Genomic DNA, 18,115 nt, shown 5'->3' on the forward strand with positions numbered 1-18,115 from the left:
TATTTTTTCAAAAAAAATTTCTCAAATATTTGACCACTTCACTGATAAACTAAAAATGAGTATCACTTTTTACGATTATTTTGTTTCTTTTTTGTAGCCTTCTGTCCCATAATAGTAACTTTCTTGATAGAAACGATTCAAGTCAGGGGCAGGGCCTCGGCAATGTTTCTGTTACGCCAGCCCTCACTATTTTGACTTTGTGGACTTAGCACAAAGTTACAAATGCGTGTATTTTGTTATTAGTAAGGCGATACAAAATTTAGTTTTTTTTCCTGCAGTTTGTTGAAAGGAATGAACATTGGTATTCTTCCAGTTCAAGCGTTACAGACAATGCTTGAATTTATTCACATAGTTTGGATATTTGCTCCTTTCACACACACAGGTTATCAAATGTAGGGCCACAGATGTTAGTCTGGGAACACTGACAACCTAGGAATCCCCATCATCTTTAGCCTGCCTCTCCTTATACTTAAGCTAAAACATCAGGGTGTCCGCTCATCAACACTGTTGACACAACTGAGAGAACCCTTCGGGTTCAAACACTGCAAAGCAAGCATATTTACTGCACTACCTTCTTGGCAGTGACTACATCATACTAGCCAACATCCTGATGAAACTCCATGTACTCCGTGTCTTTTGACAGTCTTTTAGATGTTGGGAGTATGAAGCCAGAAGTTCGACATGCTCTTTCCCAGAACCAAATCTTACCAAGCGACACTTGAAAGCACTTCCAATGGGAACGAATACTTGAGACTTCAAAGCCTTTGTCCCTAAATCCCCAAAGGTATACATTTCCCCTCCTCTTTAAGAGGCTTCCGAGGACCAGAGAGAGAAGCATTGCTTGAAATAAAGCAGAGTAAATGCTTAGAGTCAATATTAGATGACAAGTTTTGGTGAGGTTTGGATTGGAATTAAGGTAAACCTTCTAAAACTGAGGCCATAAAGTATTACTTGAATGCATCACCCTGTCAATTTGCCACTACTAAGACTACAACTTCACAACTAGACTGACATGGATACATTTTCTTCTGATCAAAAGAAGCTTCAAACCTTACTCAGCATATTTCAGGTAAGTCTACAAAAAGTTTGTTTTTATTTCCCCTTTATACAAGGAATCAGAAACACATTGACTAAGGAACTACTCATATTCTAACCCTCTTATTTTTGCTCGTAAGCTAGAATTATATTATTTACAAAGATAAATGGCATCCTGTTATAAAATGGTCGCCTTCAGCAAATGCATGAATTGGAGTAATCTCCTTTGAAATCCTTCCAAAACTTAAAACCGTAAGGTGTGTAACTTTTATCAGATAAAAACTTCATATCAAAATAGAAAGTTTAGTAATGGAATGTCTTTTCATTTTCTTCTACTAGGAAAATTATTAGTATATTTTCATGAACACAGGTAAAACAGTTATGAAAATAACTAGGCACAACCATTGCATCCTGTGACTATCAGAAGATGATGGGTTTGTGAAAAGTCAAGGCAACAAAACAGGTCACATTATGAGTATGTCAAAGAATTCACAAAAAAAAAAAAGGTAGAATTCTCACTTCTCTTTAATCACTGAATTTCAGTTATTACGAATAATCTTAGGACAATTCAGGTAACTAAGGTTTTTGGGAGGGAAAACAATTCTTGTACATAAAGAACTATGACATGCTCAATTGTTCTGTAAATAACTCTACTGGCTGGATTAATTAATAAACATTTTCACAGGAACAAATTTTTTAAAGCCAAAGATCACTGCATTTATATTTACAAAAAAGCCATAAACAAACATGCACTTCTCCTTTGCTGGGAGAACTTAAATCAATGTTCGAACATTAAGGCAGTGACAATTCTAAAACAATGAAATTCTAGTTAAGGCTTTATGTTTGTTTTGAAACCCATAGTCATAGGCCACTGTGACCAAAGCAAACTCTCATCTACCAGGTTGGGTTCATCTCTCCAGGATATGTTTATTCACTACCAACTATTCTTCTATGGGACAGGAATTAGTAGTAACATCATCTATTTACTTGGGGTTATTAGTCCACTCCTTAAGTTTTATTTTGAGGATTTAGCCTTCAGCAGCATAAGCCTGCCACAGAAGGAACTTTTTCTTAACAAACTTCAAAAACGTACAGGCTGCACTGATTTTCTTCCTTGGCTGAAAGTTGGACAACAATCCTAAATAGTTAACCTCCAAAGCATGTATGACCATGCTCCTATCTAAAAACATGGATGTCCTCGATTACTGAAATAACTGGTCTTCACCTCCTTTTCTTTGAAGACTGGTATTGCCGTCTAAACAAAGCAACAAAATGCAGAATACCATATTTTAGGTGGATCTGTTCTATACTTGCTATCCTCAAGGCACAGATAATATCCTTGCTAGCCCAGTGTCTTTCCTTATTCAAGGAAAAGACGAGAAGTGGAGGAGAAGGTTCACTTTAGAGTAAGTGTTGATTGCACTCTTGCCCTATTACCTTACACTGAAATTTAGCCGGGGGTATGTCCTTTTTCTCTTTCCCTTATTTTTTTTTTAACATTTAGAGAGACAAAACTCAGATCCAGCCTATGGGTACATTTTGAGAAGCAGCTGTGGAGTACCACTCTCGCCTACTGGGGAGAGCAGGAGGGATGTTCCCAGGGCACACTCCAGGATGAGTTTCCACGGCTGCGATGACGTACGGTTACTTGGACTAGAAGGATCGCTATTTACACTAAGTGCTTGCCGCTACTTCTCGAAGCAGTAATTGTACAGCAACAAGTCTTGTGAGGAAGTACTGTACATGTGGGTTGGTCTCAGTAATAGTTCATGTAAAGGAAGAATGACATTGACTACATGGAGATGGTCTCAGAAGCTAAAGACGGCTGTAGTTCTCCTTTGTCTTCAAGTCAGAAAAAAGCGAGATGTCAAAGCAGATGGGAGCCGTAGGTAGCATGAGTCCCATGCCATCTGAGTGCTGGCGGTTACATCTGATGTGTGGCATCTGATTTCTTTAGATTCACTATCAGGAAACAGGAATTTCTAACAAGCACTGTCAAATATTTTAGGAGCAATTTAAGTTAAGCAAGACACATTTCCACTGAAATGGTTTGAAGGTCTGAAAAGTCTGTACCCTAGTACCTGGTAAGCTTGGCTTTAGCTAATGCTAGATGGGTTTGAAAGGCATGAAATACACTTGTGTTTTGAAGATGGGAGACTAACCATGACAGGGCAAATGTAGGCAACACAGAAACAGTATTATTTAGACCAACATCTTACACTTTATCATACACTCACATTTATACACAAATTTCATGTTTACAAGTACAAAAGGCAAAGACCCTCCAAGAACTGAAGTAAATGCATCAGTAACTACATTCAATAGCGTTAACACTGTTGTCCCGCTCTCCATTTTCCAAACGCAGAAGGAAATCGTCAATGCCGTCGCACGCCCGGACTTCACTTTTAGAAGTCGGCGACCCTGTGTAGTTCTGCACATGTCTGGGTTTCTACAGAGCTGAACTGAGATTCCATTGTGTTCCAGGCCAAATCGGCCAGAAGAAAGTCATCCATTGCTGTCTGAGTTTCGTTGCTGGTGAAGAACAAGCTCCCCAGGGTTTCGAAGCCAGAATTCATGGTCTGTGTCTCCGTACTGTTCAACTGAACTTTGCTCTCTACAGCAGGTACGTTTTTAGCAGCGGAGATTCCTTCAGTCTGGGTCTCTGTGTCAGATGAATCAGTACTCATGGAAAAGCTGGAGTGTTTCAGAATACTTCCCAGAGGCAGGTGGGGGCTACTGTCTAAAAAGAAGTTTAAGTCTGTCTGTGTCTGCGTGTCAAACATTTCAAGGCCCAAGAAGTTAGAATTTCCCCTACAACTATAGGACTGAGCAGATGTGTCTGCAAGGAAGAAGTCCGTCTGGGTCTCTATGTCCAGCGATTCCAAGACAGGCTCGGTGGTCATGGTGTTAACCTCACTCTCTTCAGTTTGAGTCTGGATATTTGAGGCAGACAAGAACTCTTCAATATCAAAATCAATTGCGGGATTCTGGGTCGGGCCAGATGGGAGCTGGGGGTCAGGTCCGGTACTTGTGTCAGACAAAAGACCACGATTGTCCAGTGTCTGACTGGGGAGATTACTTGACAAGATGTTTTCTAAATCGCTTAATAAATCTATAGTTTGGGTCTGATTATCTGTCATGTTCTGTGAAGGAAGCATGCTGTGCTGTGCACTGAAGGTTATAATTGGTGCTGATTTCTCAAGATCTTGATTTAAAGTCTTAGGGTGGGTCTGAGGTAACAAGTCATGAGCGACGGTCTCTGCTACTAAGCTGCTGCTTATAATACTGTCTGTAGAAACACCGTAGGATGAATGGACACTCTCAAAAATGTCCCCACCCATAACAGCTTGGTCCATTGGTACTCGGTCATCTGTCAGACTTTGCATCCCACTCGTCTGGGTTTCTCTGGAGATCCCACCTGACTGGTAACAGGCATCCATAAATGCATCAGTCTGAGCAGCAATGGACGAGGTCACCTTGGAACTGGGCAAAAACGTTTGCGTTTGAACACTAATGGGAAGGGAGACTTGAGAACCAAACGTCAAATCTGTTTGAGAACAAGAAGATACAGAGGAATCAGGCCCAGCCCACGGTGTGGAAGGTATGAAGTGCTGCGTGGCGTAAGACAGGTCTGTCTGTACGTTGATTGAAGAAATACTGTTCTTCTGACATGTGTTCCCTAGTTCTTGTAAAGGATTAGACAGGCTCTTACCCAAGTTCACTTGAACGCCTGTACTAATTGGCTCCATGGCAACAGGACTTACAATTTTTGGAAGAGGGAGACTTTCCTTCAGACAGCCAGCCTCCGAATCGAGGCCGAGGATCAGGGTTCCAATTGACAAGGGCAGTATGTGCACAGCACCAGGGGCAGAACCCTGGTGGTCGACACCCAACACCACAGGCTGGGCCAAGGAGTCAGCTGTAGGCACGAAGATAGGCATGGGAGAAAACTGCATAACAGGAAGTTTCACCAGAGCCACTTTGGGCTTGGGTAAAAGCAACTTCTGAGGGTATCTTGGAGGTGTTGTAAGAGTCTGCTTTCCGGCATTAGAGTGGCAAGAGTCTTCAAAAGAAGTGACCAGCTTTATATCTGAAGTTTCCAGTTCTTGAGTGTCTGTTCTTGCAGCTGGTTGGGTGCTCAAGGCCTCAGTGGTCTTACTGGACAACTTCTGGCTGTGCAAGCAGCTCTCCATTTTCCTTTTCTTACTAGGTGGATCCCTGAAACCAAGGACAGAGTTAACAAGAGAAAAACAAGAGTTTAGGCTGCAGCCTTCTTCAACCCTGGTGCGGTCTCTTCAATTATTTACAAATGCTGTTCCCCACACCTAGAGCAGAGATCAGAATCCACCAGGGGAAGAGAGATCCATCCTTCTGTGCCTCTCTGAGAACTGGGACTACTATATGGCAGGCAGAAGTGGAGGAGCATGCAGCTAGGGAAGGAGGAAGCCCATCTTTTTCAGGGCATACCTCTAAGAACTCTAGAACTCAGCTTAGCTCTATAAGCACGAGGGAGCTAACAGATTATATAATGCAACTTTTACTGTTCCTAAAGTAGGAAGCTATTACTCCAAATATAAATTTGACCTTTAAGATGAGGTACAGTTTCATGATAAAACTTAACTCTTTAGCAATTTAATAACATCCCTCTGATGAAAAATGCTTCAAGTTGGGCTTTTCAATTGGGAAGAAATAAGGAAGAACTGGGTTAGACAGATGTGGATCCTTTGCCAGTACTGTTCGCCTTTCTGAAAGTTCCCCCCTTTCACGTCATGTTTTTCGCTGTTATTCCTCCTTTCTCTCTGCACTAACGGCTTTCCAGAAGTTTCGTCTGAAATTCTTCCCATAGCGACTGACTCCTGGGCCACCGTTTCTTCCCCTTTACCTGTGCTCTGCCGGGATCTCATGGCCAGTGCGGTAGACGTGAGACTGTAACGCAGTTCTGCTGGCATAGGGACAGCCGCACGTGCACTGGAAGGTCTTGCCACAGTCCTCGGCGTGCCTTTTCAAGTCCCACTCCGTGCCGTAAGAATTGCTGCACTTACTGCACTTATGCTTCTTTTCGGCGTGCATCTTCATGAAGTGCTAGGAAGAACACAGAGGACCAAAGTGGAAAACCACACTGCTCAAAACATTTGAAAAAACCACCCCTGTACGTGCATTAACAATGAGTCTGCAGGACAAGCGAGAGCGGTCTACATCGAAAGAATGGAAAAGCAGGCAAACTGCAGTTTACCACATGCCCCTTCTCCCTGTCACTGCTGCTTTGTGAAAAGTGAGAACCCTGTTTTGGTGGCAATTCATGGCACCTGGCTGGGTTTATGAATGAGTGCTGCAGGCAGGAGAAAGTCCACCAAGCTTTTCTCAGGACCCCTTGAGCCAACCCTCGGGAGAGCAGTTCAGCTGCCGGTCCCTGCCAGTCCTACGTGACCTCTTTCCCCACTCACTGGGCCCCTCCCTCCTCCGAAGGCAGCTGCTTCTGGAACTCTTCCTGACTTCTGCGGCTTCGTCCTTCCTTAGGAGAATTCTTCCTCTGGGCCTTTGCTCCTCGGGCCTTGGAGGCACACAGTCACACAAGAGATGTGGAGCACACATTTCTCATTTGCTGCAGAACCGGTCTTCTTGTTCTTCTCTCCAAACCCACTTCTGGACATCTTCTCCAGAACAAGCCACGTCTCCTTCACTCTTGTTAAACCCCACTCCCGTTTTCCCCAATACGGAGACTCGCGGGTAGGGCTATCCTCACGGGCAGAATTTGAGAATTCTCCAGTTATGGTATGCTAAGTGATTAGAATGCACATTAGGTTTATATCACCTGCATTTCACCTCCAGAGAAGTATACTTAAGACAAATAAAATACCTGTTTTACGAGAGAAAATTGAGAAAATGGTCTGTCAGGGCCTCTAGGACATCCTTCAATGGGACAACAGTAGAATTTCGGTACAGTTTTCAAATCCTTTCTTATTGTTGGATTTACTATGCCATCCTGCAAAAGAAAAAATTACTTTACATAATTATTAAAAAAAAACAAAACAAAACCAAAACAGTGGAACTGGCTGGGACCAGAAACAAGGAATGACTAATGATGGGCATAAGAGATCTTTTAGGGGAGATAAAAATGTTCTAAAATTAGATTGTCTTGCTGATGGCACAACTATGTGGATCTACTGAATAATTAAATTTTTCACTTAAAATGGGTAAATGTTATGGTGAATCAAAACGTAACTCAATAAATCTATAAAAATTTTTCAAAACAGGGGCACCTGGGTGGCTCAGTTGGTTAATCGACTCCCTTCGGCTCAGGTCATGATCCTGGAGTCCCTGGATAGAATCCCGCATCCGGCTCCCTGCTCAGCAGGGAGTCTGCTTCTCCCTCTGACCAACCCCCTTCTCATGCTTGCTCTCTCTCTCTCTCTTTCATTCTCACTCTCCCTCAAATAAATAAATAAAATCTTAAAAAAAATTTTTTTTTCAAAACCAAAAAACCCTCCATGTTGTTTAAAAATCTTCTATCCATTCCTTTAAAACTCCTCCTTCTAAACTTAAATTTTCTGTCCTTAAAGCCAGCTTTCTTTGTTTGTATATTCCATTTCTCAGGCTCAACATTTTGGTACCACCCTAATTCTTCCCTTCCCTTTTACCCCACCCTAAATTATTGGGAGCCCCTAAAAAACCCCTCCTTTGACTCTGTTCTTCAAGCCTTCCTCCTGGCACCCTGACTTCCTCTGATCCTTAAACCCCTGAAGTAGGTGAAGGCAGTCGACATAACTTTTTACATAGCAACTTGAATATAGTCACCATGCTACGTTCGAAACTTAATAATCATTATAGCAACCAGTACTTATATACAGCCTTTATTACTGTGTCAGACACATATATATTAACTCATATAATCCTAATCATCCTTTGTTATTAAGTATGTGATTGTCTTTTTGGCTGGAGTTTAAAATACCTCATGACTTCATTTAGCTTGGAGTGCTCTGTCCCAGCACCCCTGATGAGCTCACATACTGCAGGTGTGACACACCTATGACCTCCAGCATAATTCCTGTCTGGCCCTAAAGAGGGCGGGGTGGGGAAGGACCTCTTGACAGGTTACTGGAAACAACTGGAGATGTACTCATGTAACCAGGGCTCAAGGGTAGAAGAGCGCCTGGTTCCGGGGGTCCCAAAAGAGACCAACTCTGGCCACTCACCACTGACACAAAGGCAGTGAGACAAGTGGTGGTGACACAAGAAAAGGAATTTATTTCAGTGAATCCAGTACCAGGAAGACAGTGGACTAACTCTCTAAGACTGTCTCCAAAGTGCTGAAAATACTTTCAGGTTTATTTAAGGAAAATGTAGGACAAAGGTCGGTGGATACGGGCAGGCAGGCAGGAAAGGTCAGGTCAGTTGCTATCTTGGGGTCAACCATGTGGGCTTCTTGCTGGTGTAAAGGGAATCCCTGTTGCTTAAGGGAATAGTTTTGGGTCCCTGTCATGGGATGCCCCTCCCCTGGATCTTTTGCCTGAGTTAAGAGATGAGCTGGAAAAAAGAACATAATCAGTTAGAAAATACAGACTGAGGTCCAAGTGGAAGGGGTAGAACTTCCCTTTGACTCAGGCCTCAGCTGCTGCTGCAGCGCTCAGGTAGGTATCCTGGTCATCTAGTGTTCTGATGAGCGAGGATTCAATACTGTTGGAACATGTCCACTTCCCTCTCTACCAGTGGTGCTTCTGGAGAAGTGAGAAATGAATAATCACGTGGCTAAGACTCCTTCCCTTTGCCTTCCCAGTGGATCTCAAGAGGAACATGTTGATCTTGTTGAGTCTCTGTCCACTCATTTAGAGGGAAAAGAAGCTGTTCTTGTTTTATTTTTAAACAACATAATTTATCTTTCCACATCAAATTCAATTAGTCCTCCATGTCTTCCACACTGGTCCACTCTTTTACAATCCTACTGCGCTATACTGCCCAGATATTCATGTTCATTTGGGTTATTTAAATGGTCTCTTACATAATTTTCCTTCCTCTTCTAATGTTATAACAAATGTGACATTCTGAAAACTTATTTGTATGTATCACCCAACAGTGTGTTATGCCTCAAATCTCCCATTATAGCCATATCTTTTTCTGTTCCCTTTTCATACACCACCCTACTCAGCCTCACATTCTTCCCACTTCCAATTGCATGGTCTATGAAGGCCCAATTTGCCCTACATTCTTCTGGCTCTCTTCAGGCAGACTTCGATGGCTGAAAAAGCACCTGGCATTGAAAGACCTACAAACCACTTCTACCACCAATTAGGGCTGTTGCCTTAACCTCTCTGAGTCAGTTTACTCATTTCTGAGATAGATACAGTAGTTAACTCTCAGGATGATCTTGTATTGGATTAGCATAAAGCCATGCCCAGATCATAGTCTCAATAAACAATACTCCCTTGTTCTGCTTACCACAACCCAGATGTAGAGATCTGTTTCCTGTTTGAATTCTGAGATAATGAAACTTAAGCTATTTTAAATATTACCATTTTTTTCCCAGAATTCTTTCTCTCCAACTAACTTTCTTAAGGGCAGAAACTATTCTGTATACCTCTTGGTATTGTCTTAATGCTTAAAGAAGAGAGCATGTGCCTAAGTGGCAGAGCATTTTTTGAGAGACAGTCTAGCGTAGGGTGGTGGTTTTCAACCCTGGAGCCTGTGAAAAATCACAGGAGACACTTTCGTTTGGAGTGGGGGGATTAGGGATCCATACTTGGTTTTTAAGTCTCCCCACATAATCCGAAAATACAGTCTAGCTTTGGAACCTCTTGCATAGTGGTTAAACCCCTGGGTTCTGGAATGTGGACTGCCATAGTTGAAATTCTCTACCTTGCCACTTTCTTGTGACCTTGAGAAAATGAACTGCCTTGGTTTCCTTACCTGTGAAGAAGGTAAAACAGGATCTCCTTCATGGCTGTTGTGGGGATTTAGTCAATAACACAGTGCTTATCATGTAATCACTCAATTAGTTATTATTGCTATTTGCTGTAGAGAGTTTTGTTTCTTCTTTTGCTTTCTGCCAACCAACTTAATGCCAAAGATCTAATCTAAACCAGTGCTTTACATTAAATTACTGTCCTTGTGAAAGTCAGACATAAATGCTCTTCTGTTAAAACACTGGCAGCTACTAGCTTTAATGACAACTGACATGGTCTCTTATCACCAAACTCATCCTACTCACCAGTTCACCTAGTGTTTTGTTTTCTTTTTAATGAAATACTTTCAGTTAACTTGGTATTTTTCCATCTAGTGTTATTAGCAAGAAAAAAAAAAACGACATGTGGGGAGAATATTAAGAAAGACTGAGAAATTCTTCATTCACCTGACAATTATCAAATTCCTCTTAGTGATATGCCAGGTGGCTCCTCTCTATGTTCCAGGCTGTTCGGATGTTCCACAAAATTGCCTACAAGGTCACTACAAAATTCATGCTCACTTCTAATACACTCTCAACTCTGCTTTGCATGCCTTTTTAAAAACTTTTAATTTTTAAGTGTTTTATTTATTTATTCATGAGAGACACAGAGAGAGAGACAGAGGGAGAAGCAGGCTCCCCGCAGAGCAGGGAGCCAGAATGAGGGACTCGATCCTAGGACCCTGGAATCATGACCTGAGCCAAAGCAGACACTTAGACTGAGCCACCCAGGTGCCCTAACATACCCTTTTTATTATCCCTTTTTAAACTCCTAATCATGTTCTCAAAGACATGTTCACTTCACTTTTTTAAAAAAGTTAATGTTTCAGAGATGTTTTAGGTTCACAGCAAAATTGAGCAGAAAGCACAGAGAGTTCTATATCTCTCCCTCCCCAAACGTGAATAGCCTGTTCCACTATTAACAATTATCCCCTACCAGAGTGGTACATTTGTTCCAATCAATGAACCTACATTGGCACATCAGTATCACCAAAAATCCACAGTTTATATTAGAGTTCATTGTTGCTGTTGTATATTCTATGGCTTTTGACAAGTGTGTAATGACAAATATCCACTGTTACACAATCACACAGTATTTTCACTGCCCTAAAAATCCTCTGTGCTTACACCTATTCCTAATATTCCCTTAAACCCACATGGCAAGGACTAATCTTTTTTGCCTTCTCCAGAAAGTCATATAGTTGGAATGATGCAGTAGGTACCCTCTTCAGATTAGCTTCTTTCATCGAGTATACTCCTGACCTGAATTTCTGCCATGTCGTTTTATAGCTTGATAACTCATTTCTTTTTAGTGCTGAGTAATATGCCATTCTCTGGAGGTACACAGTTCATCTATCCATTCACCTACTGGTGAACATCTTGCTAGATTCCGAGTTTTGGCAATTAGTCCCTTCTCTTTACGTGTCTTCCACCACCTCCCTCACCTTTCTGTTCTCACTGTTACATCATTAGTTCAAGTCATGATGACTCTGGACTTTAATCATTAACCTCTTAACTCATTTCTAGAACTTCAATCTTCTTTTCATTCACTTTGCCAGATTCATTTTTCTAAACTATAGCTCTGATCATGCCATTACCTCACTCGAACATTTTTAGTGGCACCCCATATCTTGCCAGGTCCAAATTTCTCTAGCTTGAGACATTCAAGTCCCTTACTATAAATACTTTGAATTCCTTTCTCTTCTGTTACTTACCTGTTTTCTCTAATGGAACTACTTGAAATCCCCCAAACCTTTTCAAGGGGAAGAAAGTATTTGTATCATCTGTTGCATTTGGGAATGTCTGGACAGAGTAAATGTTCAATAAAAACTGGGAGCATTATACTGAACATGTTCACGTGGCCATCAAAGCCAAAACTGTATCATGCACTAGGATGAAACACTAAAGACAGCTGTAATGGACACCAACCATCCCCTGGTGGCCTTTATTACAGGCATGGCAACAATCTGAGAGCGTTCACTTTCCTGCTTTCTGAAGGCCAACTCCTCACCCTCCCTATCACCATCTCCCCATCCCAGTTCCAGGGCCTTCCCGTCCTGAGACAATAAACTCAAAAGACAGGATGGCTGGAGGGGGCGCCTGGGTGGCTCAGTGGGAAGCCTCTGCCTTCAGCTCCGGTTGTGATCCTGGGGTCCTGGGATCAAGCCCCACATTGGGCTCTCTGCTTGGCGGGGAGCCTGCTTCCTCCTCTCTCTCTGCCTGCTTCTCTGCCTACCTGTGATCTCTGTCTGTCAAATAAATAAATAAAATCTTAAAAAAAAAAAAAAGACAGGATGGCTGAGATGAGGATGGGGGAGATAAGAAATGGGGGTGGCACAACACCACATGAACCGCAGTGAGAGAGTCATGTTTTGTTCTGGCATCCTCTATGTTCAAAACCAAAATTCACCAGACTTCTTGTACTTCATCTTTTGTATGCATGACTAAAAGGAGAACACAAAAAATACTTCATGTTTTGCATTCCTTTTTTGGGTACCTGTTACACAAAACACTTTAAAGTAAAAAAAAACAAGCATTTCAGAAATGTTTATGAAACATTTTAACTGAAAGAATTTGGGGAAAAAAATCTGTGAGAGGAAATAATAAAAAAACAAGATGGAAAAAAAGTAAACACACGGAAGAAGAGAAAATCAGGAATAAGGACTCACTTTTTTTTTTTTTTTTAAAGATTTTATTTATTTATTTGATAGAGAGATCACAAGCAGGCAGAGAGGCAGGCAGAGAGAGAGGAGGAAGCAGGCTCCCTGCTGAGCAGAGAGAGCCCGATGCGGGGCTCGATCCCAAGACTCCGAGATCATGACCTGAGCCGAAGGCAGCGGCTTAACCCACTGAGCCACCCAGGCGCCCCAATAAGGACTCACTTTTAAGGAGAAAGGGTAAAAGGAAAAGATTTTAAGAACAGTGGCAAAAACTGGTGGGGAAAAAAAAAGGCACTATAACTACACCAGCACCTGATTGCCTTCACAGAAAGCATCCAAGAAGAAAATCAGTTCGCTCTGTTGTCTTCTTACTGTAAATTTAAAATTGCAGGTCTTTGTATAATATGGCCTACAGAATGATCTGGAACCTTTCTTTTCCTTTGTTTTTTTTTTCCCTTAAGACAAATTTCCTTGCAAATCATTAAAAGTGAACCCTGGACCAAACATAATACAAAATCCTTTAAGCCAGGTTTCAAAAATAAAAATGCTGCTGGGTAAGAGGTTCTTTAAGGGCCCTCCTGTCCCCTTCACTGCTTTCAAACAAGAAATAAAAGAATCTCTGAGAAATGTCCATTTACTCCTACTCTTCCTTTTCCTTAATCCCCAGCTTTCATTTCCTCAGGAATCCCCCTGTAGGCAAGGGAGATTTCCTAGGAGATTTCCTAACAGAAGATGAAACAGAGACATGTATCTTAAGAACCCGCATAACACCAAAACACAGCTGTCCTTACACCTTACAATTCAATCCCTATTCTTAACCACTAACCTTCAGAAGGGTTGGTTAATTATTTAAATTAAGAAGGGAATATTTGTTTGGGGGCAGGGTACCCTGTGAAGAAAGTCTAGAATAAAATAAGGACCATACAGCAACTAATGGGGAAGGGGATAAAAGAGTATCATAACCTAGAAAAAATAAAAACTAAGAAAGAAACTAGAATTTTGCAAGTCCCTGTAACCAAGAGAACCAGCAGGAAAAATTCCCACTGAATATTACGCAAATCTGCCAAGCAGCTAAACTCAGACTACCTTCAGAGCAGTAAGTAGGCAGGCACTTGATTGGTACCAAGTAGCTCCAAAAAGCTTTCAAAACCACTGGGAGCTCCCAGGCAGTTCTTCTCCCCAGGCCTCCTCCTTCTCCCTCCCTCCTCCCAATACTTTGAAAACAACAAGTGTCAAGAGTAATGTTTGAACTCAAGAGCCTTCTCCTCAGGATGCAGACAGAGAGTTGAGATTCAGCCCACTGGGGCACCTCCGTAAAGGTACACAAAGGCTGCTGTGTCACATAGGTCATGCTCATGAAAGAAAATGAACCCCTTTCCTCCCATATAGCAGATGCTCATGGTTGGCTGAGTGCTGTGATTAGAAAGGCAGAACAAGGCAGGAAAGTGAGCCTCTCCGACAAGAAAAAAATAAAAAACAAAAACAATGATGGTTCTGGGTGACATTCCTTTAATTCCTCCTGAAACAGGTCTCCCTAATGACCTATGAAGGAAAATCAGGAGAGTCCACTTTTCCCTTCAACATTTTTAGTTCAGAAAGGGATCTTGAGGGCACTGTCCTGGGTTTAGACAAGAGACATCTGAAAACTGGCTTAGAAGTGGGAGAATGACTTCACACAGGTTCTAAGCAAGGGAGGATACTGCTGCTCTGAGAAGTCCGGGTAAAGATTTGACTATCAAAATTTTTATCTGCCTCAAACACACGCTTCCTTCTTAATCTCATTATACTTTGCATGTGCATTGTATATTGTACGTGTTTGTGCATTTTGTAAATGTACGGGTATCTCTAGATATTCCTAAACTTAACGTCTTTTAAAAACATAATTAGAAATAGACCTATTCTATGCTATCACGCTAGTCCTGAAGAGTAAATGGTTATCTTTGTGCTTAACAGATGCTTCGCAAAGTCTTGAGAGTGAAAGAGCTCCAGACAGGAATTCCAGACAAAAGGACAATAAAACTGTTAGAGTGAATCTCTGGGCCAAGACAGTCCTGGCCAGACGGGCAGCTTCTCTTGGGCTCAGAGATGTGAAGTGTCCTGGCTGGTTCTCAGTGAGGACCCAGTAGGAGAGGTGGGCGACGGCCGTTGTCTATGATCCGAGAGAATCAAGGCATGTAGAATTTCTGCAAACGTATAGTTCACCCACTCAAGTTAAAATAAAAAGGAAGAATTTCGTTGAAATTTAGTATGATAGAGAAAACACAAGGTCGAAGACCATTCCCAAAGACCACTGAAGAGGTACTGCACTCGAGTCCTGGAAGAAACGGCCTCTGTTCTGCGGAAAACCGCAGCCCCACCTGCAGGGTCCCCCCCCAGCACACCTCCTGACCTGGCTCCCTCATCTTCACGGGGGACCGCAATGCATCTGTTCAGCTGGTGCCAGACGGGTCGGCCTCTCATGGGCACCATGTCTGGGCTACTGGAAACTATAACCTCTGATAAATTCTCACCGGCAGCCCGATTCTAAGGAGGTCTCCAAGGAGGATCTCCGTGAAGGGCAGACAGAACCTGCGACACGCTGGGTAATTCGAACTTACTCCTGGATGCGTTCAGACCATCCAAAGCTACATTCACAAAACTGCTGTGAGTGTCACGCTTCGGAATTCCGTCACTGTCGACACGGAGAGAGGCGAGTAAGGAGTGGGGGGAGGAAACTTCCCGTTGTAACGACGGGGGGAAACTGTGACTTAACAGGTGTAGGGTGGGGCCGGACCTCTGGATTTTCGGGGAGCTGAGCTCTCCACAGACGCGCACTGAGGGGTAAAAATCACTGCCCCACTTCACGGGCCGAGGAAGGGCTGGTCCCACGACTGTCATGTTAACGTACGGGTTCCCTTTTTGAGAGAAGTCCTGCGGGAAATTTCCCTTACGTCTCCCTCCTGAGCACACCCGATTCTACCAACACTGGGAAAACGAGGCAAAGCTGCAGCGCCCTTTTAAGAGCCGGGCAGAACCTGAAGGCCTCACGCAGGTACTGTGGGTGTGGTGGAAAGCTGTCGGGCTGGACAAGCGGACGCCGGGTTTACACTGCTGCTCCAGTCCGGCTGCGCAATCCGCTTCTCAACAGCAGGATGAGGATGAGACCGGCCTCGGCAAGTTACTAGGAACTACCGAGGTCCCTGCGTCGAATGCCCGGGCCGCGAAGCCAGAGGCCAGCAGTCCCGGCTCGTCCGAGCCCGACAGCGGAGGGGCATGACACAGTGTTTTCTACTGGGTGTCCCTGCGTGCTGGCCCCCACTCTGCCCCGCAGGGACTCCCTGGCCGGTCTGGCCGTTTTGTGGCTGGACGCCAGCCGGCGAGGCTGCACACGCGCGCGCGCGCGCACACACACACACACACACACACACACACACACACGGCGCAATCCCGGGCGCGGGCCGGGATCCCGCACGCCCCGCACGCCCCGCACGCCCGCGCCCGCGCCCGCGCCCCAGAGCGCCAGGCCCGGGGAGGCGCCGTTCCGCTGCGGGCTCACCTGCAGGCGGTGGCTCTTGACCAGGTGCATGTTGAGCGCCGGGCTGTTGGGCAGGATCTTGCCGCAGCCGCGCACGGTACACAGGATGTTGGTCCGCACGGCCCGGGACAGCTCGCTCACCGACGGCTGGATCAGCTCCCGGGCCGGAGGCGCGGGACCCGCGGGCTGCTGTCTCGCTGCCGCGGGCCGCGGCCGGCTGCCTCTCAGCCGTCCGGGGGGCCCCCACGGGCCCGAGGCGGCGGCGGCGGCTCCCCTCGCGGCCGTCGGGGCGGTCGGGACACCCGAGGCCAGAGCCGCGGACCCCGCCGCCGCCGCCTCAGACGCCGCCATGGCTCCCGCACAGCAGAAGAACCGAACGAACAGGCCCCGCCTCCCGCCGCAGCCACTTCCGGCAGGGGGCGGGGCCGCCGGCCTCATTAGCATCCGGCGGGGCCGGGACGGCCGCGGCGCCCCCTGCCGGCCATGGAGGGAATGTCTGCGGGAAGCCGCTGCCCGGCGAGGCAAGAGGGTTACAAAACAGGGGTTCTTGGGAACAGGTGGAAGGTATTGGTCCCACTGATTCATTTTCATCTTCCCAGAAAAGTTAACTTTGGGCATTAATTGTATAGAAGAAAAAGCAATACGCTCAGGAACTTTATTTCCCCAAATATTAGAAACAACCCAAATATTCAATGGCAGGAGAGGCAATCGTATGTTAATTACATCTATTGTTCATTGAGGGTTTACCATGTGCTAGACTTCGGGGAAGGCACTTTTCACTTTGTATCTCACTTTGTCCTCAAAACAGGTGTCGTGGGTATGTACTGTAAGTTTTACCCCATTTTGCAGAGAAGAAACTAGCCCCCGGTCGCACTGTACAAACAAATAAGTTGCTATGGTTGAGTTAATAATTTTAAGGGAGACTGGATTTACTTGCCTGTATCTTTTTTGTTTTTGCATCTTCACTGCTAAAGTCCAGTTACTACTTAGGAGACAGTATGACTCAGGGCAGGGTTCCAAAACCTAAGTACTTGGACTAGCTAGACCAAGAAAATGAGTATAGGAGGCCAGGTGTAGACAAAGGAGAGAAGTGAGGACTAGTGAAATGAAAAATTCATCCTTTGTTTAAAGGATGCTACTCATCTTTGGTGTTGCTAGATTTATTTTTCAAGGTTTTTATGTGAAAACTGCTAACTTATATGTATCAGAAGCTGTACTAGTTTTCTATTGCTGCAGTTACAAGTTTCCACCACCTTTGTGGCTTAAATCAACACAGATTGTGGCAGAGTTCTGACACAAGGACTACCCTAAGATCAAAGTGTGGGCAGGGCTGCATTTCTCCTGGAGGCTCTACAGAACAATCTGCTTACTTGCCTTTTCCAGTTTCTCAGAGTCAGTAATGGTCAGTTGAGTATTCATCGTATCACGGACTTGTTCTCCAAGATCTCTCCTGTTCCTGTTCCACATTTTCTCGCCCTGTTCCACTTTTGACGATCCTTGTGATTACAGTGACTCCATTCAGGAAGTCCAGAATAATCTCCCCTTGGCAAGTCCCTTCGCCTTGTAAGGTAATGTATTTTTACAGATTTCAGGGATTAGGATGTGGACATCTTTGAGTAGGGGGCATTATTCTGCCTATCACAGAAATTACTTCTGCTTTTAAAAGTACTGGGGGACAAACAATCTCTACAGCTATGTGTGTGGGGGATAGTACCTACAGGCTCTTGTTTCTTTTGGCATGGTGTCTCAGAGTGCAGGCTCTCGAATCTGAATGCCTGGGGTTAATGTGAGCTGAGCCACTTACTAGCATTGGCTTTGGCATTCAGTAGAGTGGAATAAGACTAGTAACGCTGCCTGCCTTATAGGATTGTGGTGAAAATAAGATAATGCACATAAAATACTTAGGACCGAGACAGCAAGTACTCCGAAAATGTTAGCTATTCATTTTTGGAGACCCTACCTAATGTGCCA

General features: G+C 44.2%; 1 protein-coding gene across 1 annotated transcript; it reads right to left on the reverse strand.

The window, feature by feature from the left end:
* Positions 1 to 1,542: 1,542 nt before the first annotated feature.
* Positions 1,543 to 16,498, reverse strand: ATMIN (ATM interactor). The gene is made up of 4 exons (XM_032853902.1): positions 16,166 to 16,498; positions 6,893 to 7,018; positions 5,918 to 6,117; positions 1,543 to 5,253 (listed from the first exon to the last, which is right to left on the reverse strand). Exons 1-4 carry the CDS (start codon positions 16,493 to 16,495, stop codon positions 3,441 to 3,443), a joined length of 2,469 nt encoding a protein of 822 aa, XP_032709793.1. The 5' UTR covers positions 16,496 to 16,498; the 3' UTR covers positions 1,543 to 3,440.
* Between the last annotated feature and the right edge of the window lie 1,617 nt (positions 16,499 to 18,115).

Source organism: Lontra canadensis, unplaced genomic scaffold (genome assembly GCF_010015895.1).
Source record: "Lontra canadensis isolate GAN:19392208 unplaced genomic scaffold, GSC_riverotter_1.0 scaffold8, whole genome shotgun sequence".
Classification (NCBI taxonomy): domain Eukaryota; kingdom Metazoa; phylum Chordata; class Mammalia; order Carnivora; family Mustelidae; genus Lontra; species Lontra canadensis.

Excerpts from the sequence above, each read along its gene's own strand:
- ATMIN (XM_032853902.1), bottom strand. The coding sequence starts at position 16,495 with ATGGCGGCGTCTGAGGCGGCGGCGGCGGGGTCCGCGGCTCTGGCCTCG. Across the intron at positions 7,019-16,165 it reads TCAAGAGCCACCGCCTGCAG|GATGGCATAGTAAATCCAAC; the intron begins GTGAGCCCGCAG and ends TTTCTTTTGCAG. Across the intron at positions 6,118-6,892 it reads AATTTTCTCTCGTAAAACAG|CACTTCATGAAGATGCACGC; the intron begins GTATTTTATTTG and ends TGTTCTTCCTAG.